Source organism: Talpa europaea, assembly GCF_964194135.1.
Source record: "Talpa europaea genome assembly, chromosome: 5".
In the NCBI taxonomy this organism is placed as follows: domain Eukaryota; kingdom Metazoa; phylum Chordata; class Mammalia; order Eulipotyphla; family Talpidae; genus Talpa; species Talpa europaea.
The window spans coordinates 90,207,080-90,220,080 of record NC_140071.1 but is presented as its reverse complement, the minus strand read 5'-3'; the positions used below and the strand labels follow the sequence as shown (position 1 = coordinate 90,220,080).

Genomic DNA, 13,001 nt, shown 5'->3' with positions numbered 1-13,001 from the left:
TCTCTACCATTCTCCTTGTTTTATTAAACAAATGCTGGTAAATGTTGAGTGACTACATATTTGTTTAAAACTTTTTATTAAGCACATTTTCATTTTTACCAGCTCAGTACATCATAAGATGAGCCATGCTTAAAGTCTCATGAAATTTGTATATATTCAGACCAAATTTACAAAGATAAATGCAATAAAAGAAAAAGATTATTAAGGCTACCTGAGATTCAGTGGAATTGGTTTGGTTTTTCCCCTCAAAGAGGGAATGAATCTGGCTTTTAATAGGTTATAGAAAAGTAAAATACTCTTAAATTTAAGTACTCGTTGATGATGGGATAGAATAATTGATTTGTAATCATTGGTATTATAATATTACATGAATGTACCTTCCTAGAATGATCTTTGGTTCTTTTTCTAGACCTTGGCAAATAGCCTGACTTCTTGTTACTCAATTTTTTTTTTTGAAGAATTCATTTGTTCAGAATTAAGATGTAAAGGGCAAGACTATCATTATTTGCCTTCTCTCTGTGTTTATTATAGTATCACTAATCCCCAGAGTACTTTGAAACACAGATCTTGTCCTCAGAGTATATGTATCTCTAACCTACTGCTTCAGTAATTTTCTTACCTTTTTTTTTTTTTTTTTCCCTGTGTTCTGTTTTTTGTTTTTAAAAATGCCAGGAGACAGACAACCAACACCTAGCCCAGAAGGGACTGTTAAGATTACTGCTGGAATAAACCCAGGATAAAATCTTTATGTCCTTTCAGACAAAGCATGGATTAAATGGCTTATCTCATTCATATGACTTCAGTTTCTTTCAACCGCATCCAGAAACTGATGAAAAGTTTTTTTTCCTGGTGCCTCTATAGTCTTAGTTTATATGCAGCTATGAAAAAAAAAGTGTCCAGGCACCTTTGTGAAACACAGAATTAGACATGGTTGCTGAACATGGTTTGCCACTTAAACTTGATAGACACATACACTCAAGGAACAGTAATACAGGTTTATGTATCAATAAATCCGGTCATGGTTGACAAAGTCATTTAGCAATGTTGTTTTAAACTCAGAACCATCAGTTAATATGATTTGCAGTGTGTGTATATGAGAGAGAGAGAGAGAGGTACAGTTCAGGGATGGAGTAAGGATGGTGGCAAACATCCTCACACTACAGTCTAACACCCACCCTGCAGTCATATTTTTAATTAAAAAGCTACTCAGGCTTTGCAAATTAATGTATTTGCTCAAAAATAAAAATTAAATCTATAGTAAAAAAGAAAGACTCTTAAGCTTGTTATAGTGAGTAGAATTGGTTGTGGAAGGGGAGGATAGATCCTTTGGTTTGGGCCCTTTGAAAGAACTTGTCAGTTTATTCTCACTGGAATGAAACCAGTGTCTAGACTTGTTGTTTGTGGTACCTTTTTATCCAGTTTTACTAAATCATTCATGGCAGCTACACCCACAATGGGTTTCATGGGGTCTCATGCGATCTTTCATCAAAGGCACAGTGTTTCAGAGTCTAGAGCACTGGCATTTTTGATTTCCTTTATTATATGCTGTGTGGTAATGATTCCGTCAAAGTTACAAAAGTTGGGCCTCCCCTGGTGGTGCACGTGGTTGAATACCACGCTGTGAAGCTGTCCGCAGCCTCTGCAGCGCCGGTTCGATCCTGACTGGCCGGCGAGGGTCCCACACGGTGCGGCAGACCTCTCCTCTCTCGACCGCTGCTCCCCTCAGCAGTATATTTTGTCAGTCTGCCTGTTCTGCACCCTACTCTGTCTCTGGTGAATCCTCTCACCATCCCCCGTCTCTGGCCTGTACCCCGGTTCTTGTATAAATAAATCTTTAAAAAAAAAAAAAGTTACAAAAGTTGATGAATAACTGATTACACATATATACTGTCATTAAATTTTTTACATGTTTTTCAGCCATGGACTTTGTTTTTTGTTTGTTTGTTTTTGTCATTTAAGCTGTCTTAGGTTTACCCCACCCCTTTTAACTATTATACCAAGAAGCTAGTTGCAATATTACCATAAATACTGGAACATTTCTGGAAACATTTCTGCATTTGATGCATTAACACTGAGTAGTTTTTTTTTTTAATTAGGAACTGTTTCATGTGACAATAGAAACCTTGTAAATATATTAAAATACATACATTCATGACATCTCAAGAAATACAGTAGTAATGAAAAAATGAAACCAACAATTTTATTTCTTCTATCATATTTGTTTCTTTAGTTATTTGCACAGAAGAACTGGGGTACAGGCCAAAGGTGCTGGGGGTGAGAGGATTCACCAGAGAAAGAGTGAGGAGCAGAACAGACAGATTCACCAAAATACACTGCTAAGGGTAGCAGCGGGAGAGACAGGAGAGGTCTGCTGCAACATATGTGGGTTAGCTCCCTGGCCATGGATTGAACTCGGGTCATAGTGGTGATAGTGGTGATAGAGTTAACCTGTAGGCCACCAGGGAGGCCCCCTGTTTGTATGTTTATATCATGCACTTAATATGTATAAACAGCTACTCATTGTTGTATTTTATTTGTTTAAATCAAATCTTAGGAACTGCATACTGCTTTCGTAATTAAAAGATGCCTTCTCTTATAGAGATAAAGCAATTTTCAGAATATTTTAAATACTTAAGTTATTACAAATGAGAACTTTAAAAAATTTTTAATATACTTTAGAAAAGAATCTTTCTGGTATTTAAAGCGTATTCACTGGTGTAATAAAAAAAGAAAGGAATAATAAACTATTGATCTTAAAAATACTGATAGTTCAAAATATTTCTTTCTGCAAAGTTTTGTAAGTGAATGTGTGACATTTAGGTTTTTTTAGGAGTCCATTTTTGCTAAAGCCCATTTTTGCTTTAGCAGTTAACCTAAAGGTGAACTTTTCAAAAGTTAGGGATATGTGATGTTATTTAATAAGTGAAGTGGAATCTTAGCGTGTTTTCTAAGCTTGCAGTGATTTCTTTCAGTAATTATCCTGGAATATTTCTTAATCTCCTCTGCCAAGGAGATTCTTTCTTTTATCCCATGTGAGCATACCTGATTTACCTTTTCCCCCACACCAACCATGTGCCAATGTTAACTGTCAAATTTGAAACTTTGCTCATAAGAAACACACATTCCCAAACTGCACTTAGTTAATCCTTGGGTGAAAAACCTCATATTGAATTGGTAGTGGTGATAGAATTTAAAATAAATACTTCTTTCTAAATTGATAATTTCTGTATCTAAAAATGCTGTTCAGTGAAGTTTTCTGGAGTTTCACAAATATGAGCAAACCTGCTGCTTCTGATGCATATATACAACTTGAGGATTGATTACAAAATATTATTCCATAATTAACTTTTGGGCTAGCTCCTGTTTTTGAATTTTGTTGGATATGCCAGGTGATGACAAAATCAAATTCATCCATTTTCCAAGTATTATTTGCATATTTGTATTAGTCCAGAATTATGCTAAAGCCCTGGAAGACATAGAGATGAGTGAATCCTGGCTCTCCCACCTGTGGGAAACTAGTCTGGGAATACCAGAGGTTACCCTTCAGAGTTAAAGGGGGTGGTGTGAGAGAGGGCCAAGGAGAAGGAAGACTGCCATGAAAGGGCAGCCAGTGTTTGTGATACTGTATCTATACTCCTCCCCCTCTTTTCTAGATTCTCCAATATGAGTACAATTGTTTGATCTTTCCACATTAAATATTTGTTGAGCAATAATCGTAGGTGACCTACAGATACTTATTCTAAACAGTCTTGTCTTTTGTGAATCTCTTTCCTCGTCTCTTTGAAAAATTTATTTGGGGAACTATAGAGATTTCTACAGTTAGCAAAACATTTATCGTGTTAGCTTTCATGTGTCTCAGACAGTTTGGTGGCTTCCGTTAGCTGAGCCTAGGCGGTAGTCATTTCACAATATATGTATAACTCAAACCATCGTCTTGTTTGCCTTAAGCTTACACAGTGATATATGACAATTATTTTTCAATAAAACTGGGGGAAGGAAGAGTTCTAGGTAACTTGTAAGTAATTTTTTGCTACACATTGGAGCTTAATCACCTTTTATAAAGCTATTTAAACCTTTTTGTTACTTGAAAATATTTGAGGAACGATGAAGGATATTAATTTTTTTCAAAGCAAACTTAATAAAATTGTATTTCATTTACATAATACTATTCATCTTTAAGAAAATGGTTTAAGGGTACTGTATTCTGTTTTCTAAACTTTTATCCTTTCCACATTAATAATCTATAAAAATATAAGTATGTAGATCCAATCGAAAAAAATCTAAGATTTTGAAAACTCTTAACCTTAAATTCTGGTTGTGAATAATTTAGTTAGTTACCCAAAGGGCATAATGCTTCTGGAGAAGTAATATTGCTAGCACCTTAATACTTTTTCCAGCCCAAGTGGACACACCCAGGCAACACGAACATGTTGTTGGATCTAGCTATGCAGGTAATTTTCTATGTCTTCTCAGAATAAAATTAATTTTTATGACAAAACCTTGCTCAGGCAGGCCTTTTGAGTTCCTCCTCTAATAGATTGGCTCTTGAAATGATGATTACAGCATTTAATGAAATGCTTGAATTAATTTCACGGCTTAATGTGTATTGTCTTAATTCTTCTAGAAAATAATCCTATGAGGTTTTGTGTGTTTCAAACGTGTCTTCTCAGAATCTAAGTGTTACTTGTTTAAGAGAGAGAGAGAGAGAGAGACCAAGAAATTCATCTCTTCATGAATCACCTCACCCACATCTCTTTCTAGTTTGGGAAACCAGAGTGAATTAGCCAGTAATCACTGGTTGCAAATCCTGGATTTCTCCTGGAGAGACCCTCACAGTCTGTTTGATAAGTCTCATTGCAAGTCTGTGAACAGCTGAGTATGCTGAGTGTTAGACAGGGCAAGCCCTTGGCTTGGCTGTGGAAGCTGGGGACAGATTCAGAATTACAGGTGTATATTTAGGATAAGGAAAGTTACACAGAGGAACGCTAACAGGAAGCAACTACAAATGTGTTTTGTGTTTTTAGCTATACTTTAAGGAGAAACTTCTATCCTTCTATCCTTATTTTTATTTTATTTTTTAAAAAAGATTTATTTATGCAAACAAGAACTGGGATATATGCCAGGAGTGTGGGGGGTGAGAGGATTCACCAGAGACAGAGTGGGAAACAGAACAGGCAGACTGATTGAAATACATTGCTGAGGGGAGCAGCGGGCGAGTGTAACTCCCTGGCCGGGGATTGAACTCATGCTGCAGTGGCTGCAGATAGCTTCATAGTTGCGCCTTAACCCCTTGCGCCACCAGGGAGGCCCCCTTCTATCCTTATTTTTAAAATCACTATTTAATTTTTGTGTTTTTATAGGTGAGTAGGTAACACATTTCATGATTTTCAAAATTTAAAAGGCAAAAAGTCAGTGAAACCTCATAGGTGAAAATTTGCCTCTCAGATTAATAGCTTCAATGTATTTAAGGAATAAACAATACAAAATAATTTCCTTTTTGTCTCTAAGCATCTTTATTTCCATGTAATTTGTTTAGGTATTGATTTTTTAAAGATTTATTTATGTATACAAGAACTGGGGTGCAGGCCAGAGGTGTGTTCGTGAGAGGACTCACCAGAGACAGAGTGGCGAGCAGAACAGGCAGATTGACTGAAATACACTGCTGAAGGGAGAAGTGGGTGAGACAGGAGAGGTCTGCTGTGCCATGTGCATAGCTCCCTGGCTGCCTGGGATCAAACTCATGCTACAGAGGTTGCATATAGCTTCACAGTGCTGTGCTTAACGCCTTGCACCACCAGGGTATTGATTTTTAATTTAATGCTACAGTGCCTTGTAAGTTTCTAAAGCTTTTTTTTTTTTTTTAAGATTTATTTATTTATGCATACCAGAACTGGGGTATAGGCCAGAGGTGTGGGGGGTGAGAAAATTCAGCAGAGACAGAGCGGGGAATAGAACAGGCAGTTCAACTGAAATGCACTGCTGAGGGGAGCAGCAGGCAACTCAGGGGAGGTCTGCTGTGCCATGTGGGTAGCTAACTGGCCAGAGATTGGACTTTTGCTACAGTGGCTGCGGATAGCTTCTTAGGTTGTGTCTTAACCCCTTGCGCCACCAGGGAGGCCCAGTTTCTAAAGCTTTAAAAATTGAAAACTTGTTTTCATATCCTGAAAGGTAGTTTGTGATCCTGATTCAACAAGGTAAAACTTGCTCCTGCTTTCATTGAAGTTGTAAGTAAAAGCAGCAGAAATGATACACACAGCATGAGGTCCTTTGACAAGGAAAGAACAGATGACTACGGGAGCACATGCACAGCTTCAACAGTGAAGGCCTCAGGCAGACTTACCAGAAGATAGCTTTTACTCTGTCACCTGAGGTCTGCATAGGAGTTCTCCTGACATAGGCAGGGGAGGGAAGGGGGAATCCAGATAGGAGCAAGAAAGGTGTGATTTATCTGGCTAGTTGTAAATACTGAGCCATAACCCAAAGGTGACACATAATTGAAGAAAAGTAATAAGTATTTGTTTTAATCTTTTAGCAATGATACCAATAGGTAACCTACTGGGATTACTATAAGCTTTCACATTATTAATGAATCCCTGGTATAATTGGTACCGTGTATTGTTTCATGTGCCTTTTGCTAATTTTTAAAGTTTCACATTTGACCTTCATACCAAGCCCACGAAGTGGTTAGGGATGGTAATATTACCCCTTTATCACCTTGAGGAAATAGTCCCACAAAAATTGAATCTTTTCCAAGACTGCAGAACCAATCCCCAGCTGAACCAGGACTAGCATCCAAGATCTTTTGGCTTCCTTCTTCAGCATGCTGGCTTTGTACTCCCGGCATTTCCTGGTCAGTGATAACTAAGCCTTTTGGACAACAGCATTGTTATAAAAGTGCTGCTGTGTTGAAACTTGAGAGACTTAAAACACAATATTGCCAGAGCCACCCAGTCTAAGCGGTGAGGTATATTTCTTCTGTCTGGCTCTTTTTAGCCTTTTCAAACAAACTGTGTCATGCTTAGAAGACATTTACTAACATTTTATTTTGGTATCAGTGCATTTCCTTATGATTACACAATGTCATTCCAAGAGGAGTGAGCAATCAGACTGAGCCAGCATTGCTGCCTTTTAAAGGTTTGAAGCACTCCAGGTAGTAAAGGCAATAACACTGAATACCAGAAGAATTCTTTATACAAACTAAAGGAAATTTTTCTCTTTGAGGAATGTATTTGGTCATGCATAGGACAACTGGGATCACATCCTCTCCTTAAAATGCTATTTTAAGGCTATTGAGGTTTTAAGAAGGCACTATAAAAATATTATGAAGCCATACTCAGTCATTTCAGAGCATTGTGCTACCTTGGACATACAACTTAATTTCTGTAGCCTTCAGTGACCACATTTTCATTCTAGGTCTCTGTGATAGGGATAGATAGTTGATGGGGTACATTTATGGAATAGATGGTGGTATCATATGAAGGAAATAATAGAATGTAGGTTAATGCATTGTCAAGTACAGTTTGTATTTAATAAGTAGCTGCTATCATTTTTTTTAAATTGAGTAGAATTACGATTTTTGTGCTAGGTCGGTCCAAATAGTAACGGGGAAGTGAGGTCTCCACTGGGAGATCTGTGGGGGAGGACACTCACTTGTGAAGGCAGGGAGGCAGGAAGAGAGCACTCTTCTCTAGGAACGCAGATGCTGAGAGACAACAAATGGTGAGTGAGTGAGGTTTGTGGTGGTTAGTGCTGAAGTCAATGTTTCTACTCTGAGGGAAAGCTAGAAAGGGAAGCTCCTGCAAACTGGACCTTCTTTTTCTTTTCTTTTCTTTTTTTTCTTAAAGATTTATTTATTTATTTATACAAGCACTGGGTACAGTCAGAAGCGCAGGAGGGTGAGAGAATTCACCAGAGCCAGAGCAGGGAGCAGAACAGTCAGAAGGACCGAAGCACACTGCTGAGGGGAGCAGCGGGCTCGGCAGGAGAGGTCTGCACGCTATGTGGGACCCTCGCAGGTGGCCAGGGATCAAACTGGCGCTGCAGAGGCTGCAGGCAGCTTTGGAGCCCAGTGCTCAACCGCTGCGCCACCAGGGGAGGCCCAAACTGGACCTTCTTAATTCATGCCACTATTAAGGATTTTCTTGCTCTTTTTTTTTTTTAAATCTCTATTCTTTGTTAGAAATCATTCCCAAAGAGCTTTTTAGTCTTAAGTCAGCTGCGCTTTAGTGAGACTGCTTGAGTTAAAGGAGATCCTGGCTTCTCTTTGTAGGGATGGCAGTACTCAGCTGGGGACCCTGTAGGGAAAGTGGATTTTAAAGAAAGGTTTTGTCATCATGGTTTGTTGAACTACCTTCCCTTTCTGGAAAGTGTCTTTCTAGTGGCAGTCTTAGAGGTGCCAAGTTGTATTTTAAGAAACATAGCTTGACCTTCCAATTTGTCTCTGAAAAGACATTGGCAATATCTATACCTCAGTTTCAGAGTCAAATTTGGGTTGGGGGAAAGAGTGGAGATAGGAATCTTGGTTAGATGGCACATTAAATGGGCTCATACTAAACAGACTTTCCCTCTCTAACATAGCTTTAAAATGTATCTTGGTACACACAGAAGAATTTGGGATAATACTAACTTAATACTAACTCTCTCACTTGCTCTCAAATTGTGTATATGGGTATGGGTGGGGTGGAAAGGAGGAATAAAAGGAATACATGTTAAAATACAGATGTTTGTGGGGATCTTTTTACTTTCTTTTTTGAAATTTTTCTGTAAGTATAAAATTATTTCTAAATAAAAAATGAAAGTGCATAAATCCATTCAAACCCATATATTTTGCTATTACTGTCCAGTCTGCATAACATATTGTTGTGTGGATTCACTTAAAGGTATTTAGTTAAGCTTCCATTGCTGGGCATTTGAGCATTTCCAATTTCTTGCTGTCACAAACAGTGCTTCTTGGAGATCTTTAAATATGACATATGTGCCTGTATTTGGAATAGAATCCCTGCTCTGCTTTGAAACATTTCCATTCCCACAATGGATCTGATTGGAAAATTCACAGTAAGTCAGCCAATTAGTGCTTGAATCTGAGAACTTATTTAGAATTTAAAATGGGTTAAATGTTGACTGTTTATTTGTAAGATAAATATTGCTAATCTACAACAAATTCTAGAAAAATTTCTTCAGTCCTAGTCTAATATAATAAAACATTAGAAAAAATTAATTTTTTAGGGATATAAAACATTAGGCTAAGTGTTGACTGCTTGAGTAATATTGAAGATCAGAAAGTCTTTTTATTGGTCTGAATTTGTAACTTTGTGACTTCATTCTGTGGGAAACATTGGGAAAGTCTTTTTTGTTCATTGAAACACACTTCTCTGTTTCATTGATTGCCAGCTCTTTTGTTTGGATTCCCAGTCTCATTCTAATAAACAGGATGGGGGAGCTATTTGACCATTCAGTATGCACTGTTAAACTGATTCATCTTCAACTTCTAATTGTTAGTTCTTCTAACAATGCATGTGAAAGATCGATACCCATAGAATATGACACATTTTACCCTGAGGGCACACCGCATTCATGTCTGTATCTGACATCTGTGCTAAAATGTTTGATTATTAATGTTTGGTCCAATTTTTAGGCAACCTTTAGTGGTTTTGGGAAAAACCAGTAGGCAGGTCTAGTAGTTGACATGCATAATGCCTAGAGGCAGGGTCCAGTAGGTTCATCGATAAGAGTTACCCTTGATTATACCTCCTAACTTTCTGACCCTAGCTCAAAAGCAACCAATGGCAAAATTTTCAGAAAAAAAATTTTCATGAAGTAGACATGTTTTGAAGTGCCATTGTGGGAGTTGATATGCACCATGAAAAGGATTGAAAAGTTCAAAGTAAGGAGCCCAAGAAACCAGGACATCGACCTAAGGCTGCTGAGCAGGTTTTTGGCCCGACCAATGACTTCACCTTCAACAAAGTTGTGCTGAATAAGATGTTCTTGAGTTGAAATAACCAGCTGCCTCCTTCCTCTTCCTGGAGGATCTGGAAGGTGAAGCTCCCTGACTGGGAAGGCAAAATAACCGTGGGAATAGGGACTATAGTGAATGATATGTGTGTCTAGGAGGTGCCCAAACTGAAGGTGTTTATGCTGCTTAAGGTTGGAAAGGGGAGAGATCTTCATTTTCAACCAGTTGGCCCTCAACTCCCCCAGAGACTGTGGCACCATCCTGGCCTCTCATCTTCTAACAGACCAAGAGGTATACAGGCATTCCTCAAGGTCCTGGCAACCCCGCACGCCATACCAAGTGCCCTACCTCTGAGGACTGGAAGTTTGAGCACTCCAGAGATCAACAAGTCAGGAATGGCTACAAAAATTAATCTAAGTTTATATGTTCAAGAAACAGACCCAGGCAGGTCAAATTGCATTTAAATTTTGACATAACTGGTAGATTCAGTTCCAGGGCAGTGTGAATGTTATATGTTCTTTCTTTTTCCTTCTTCCTTATACTATACTGGAATGAGGGAAATGCTAGATAATCAACCCTAGATCAGGAATTAGTAACCAGTGATATATCAAATTACACTCTTAAATTACAAACAAGAGCCAGGAAAAGAACCACTTTACATCTGCTATCTAGCTGGTAGGCAAGTATTGCACTAAGCTGACTGGGAAGACCAGTGCTTTACAAGCAGCAGTGGCAATAGCGGGAGGGGTGTGTGTTACATAGGACTTGGCTTGGGCACTTGGCTCTTGAACTGACACAGAACAGGAATTGTTATTTCTTTGAAAACCCTGAAGTTGTGGGATTTGCTTCATGCTCTAGTTAAGGAAAGTGATTTGTTTTTTAATATGACTTTATCCCTGTCTTTTTTGTGCTTAAAAATATAAATATGTATATTAAATGTCCTTAAATGACATTTCCTAGATACTATCTGTGATGCTGATACTACCAACTTTTGCCTTCATTTGTTTTGCTAGGGATAAGGAAGTGGTATAAAGAGTGGAGCTTTCCTCTAAGACACTAGGTAATCTCTTTCCTTAGTTGGGGAAATATGTCTGGGAGAGCATGTGCATATGTGAGAGAGTGTGTGTGTGTGTGTGTGTGTTTATATGTGCATAGATAAAAATGTAGATTTGAAATGTAGGGCTAGAGTGTTGCAACAGGAACTATGTTGCCGCCTTTAGGTGGGAACACAATGAAGGACACAGCAGTCATGGAGCAGGTTTGCAAGGCAAGACTGCTACTTGAGCAGAAGTTCTTGTGCCATTTATTGAAAGTATACAAGCTGGTAAAAGCTGATCATGCGACAATGGTATGAGGGATAAGGTCTGGAGGGTGGGATAGGAATGGGGGACAAAATTTTACAAGGGACAGGGAAGGGAACATCATGACTATGCGTCAAGAGCCATTTGCGTCAGCAAAGTATGATGTTATCAGAGTTATCCGAGACCACCATGGAGATAGTCACATAATCAGTTCAACACCGGCCTAGGCGTCCCCGGGCCTGCCTCGTGATATGGACTATACTCCATAGGCAGTCAAGGAATGCTCTGCTGTGATTTGCAGATAGCAAATAGGTCACAGTTGCCCATGAGTGGCCAGTTAGTAGTCAGCTCTTGGAACCCACACTAGAGTCATTTAACTTTAAAATATTTGGCAGCTTAGGCTGTTAACAAAAACTCAGCCCTTGATTGCATGGTGGCCTTCATATGGTGGGCTGGCTTACCCAGGTACTAGGTGATTGCCATCTTTGTGTTCATTTAGCTTGACTCACTTGGACAGATGTTGCTATCACATGGTGATACTGATTTTAGCTGTCTTCACTTTTATCTGTTTTTTCCCTAGATATACTAATATTCTTGAATATACATGTTTTCTGTTGAAGCTGTTGACTTGACCTAAGGATTAGAATTAGTTTGCCTTTGTCTCCAGCAGCATCTTCCCTGCTCCTGGGAACCCCCACATCGTATACATTCATATTAAAGACAGGTGTAATCTCTCTGGTCTTATTTCCTCCAGAAATGGTGAAAGGTGGGCATTGGAGTGATTTTATTAATGAATATTGCTGTATTGATACCAACGTCTAAGACTATCACTGGTTGTTTTTTGTTTGTATGCTAATCTTTTCATTCTTGCTTTTCACATTCAGCAGACCTACTCCAATGAAGTCCATTGTGTTGAAGAAATTCTGAAGGTGAGTTCACTGTTACTGTTTCTCACTTCAAGAATATTCAAGTAGGCAGACAAGTATCATTACCTTACTTTAATGAGCCTTTCCCAAACCTCTTTAAAGAGTGGCTCCCTATCTCAAAAGCAAAATAAGCAGACCAGTTGGAAATTGTTGTGTTGTGTTGGAATATTATTCAATCCCTAGCAGATTTTACTAATTAAAAGGAAGCCTACAGATTGTAAGATATTTGGATCAGAGTTTTAAGACTTCTTTCTCAAGTTTTTCTGTAGTTGTCTGTAAAGATCCAAGGGAGTTACTTCCCAAAGAGGAAACTCCCTTTATTGATGAAGTACAGAAGGCACCAGAGGTTAAATAGTGCTTAATTTACACCTCTTGGTGTTTTGTAGGTGGCACCTCATGTGTATGGCCTTACCTTTAGCTAGACCATGAATTTTTAACTGATTAAAAAAAAATAGTAGAAATCCTTGGAGTATAATTTTTTGTTCTTGTTTACTGAGGTCATGCCATGAACATTTGTGCTGCTTCTGCAAATAATATCATTGAATCCATTACCCATTTCAGTTTTTCTTGCATAAAGATGACAGATTTCTTCTAGAATTCAATTTTAGGGGAAAAAAATTCTCATGGATCATCATGCTTTCTTTTATCAGAAAGGAATGATAAAAACTGGTATGTTTCCCATTTTGGCTTTATTTTCCAGGATTTCTAGAGTTAAATTTAATGCTAAATACAGTAATTATTATATCCAAGCATTTATTTCTCATTTCTTACCTATGACTCTTGTTTATGTCAGTTTTAATACTTTCATCTTTTATTACA

The 13,001-nt window shown here is 38.2% G+C and overlaps 1 protein-coding gene across 2 annotated transcripts in view; it reads left to right on the top strand.

The window, feature by feature from the left end:
- The window catches only part of AFF1 (ALF transcription elongation factor 1), a gene marked incomplete at its 5' end in the record, with an annotated part of 177,433 nt that overhangs the window by 112,531 nt on the left and 51,901 nt on the right, over positions 1–13,001 (top strand). For both annotated transcript variants that reach the window (XM_084233368.1, XM_084233367.1), the window contains one exon: positions 12,141–12,185. In XM_084233368.1, the coding sequence (XP_084089494.1) occupies positions 12,141–12,185 (45 nt within the window). The remainder of the gene's footprint in view (positions 1–12,140; positions 12,186–13,001) is intronic.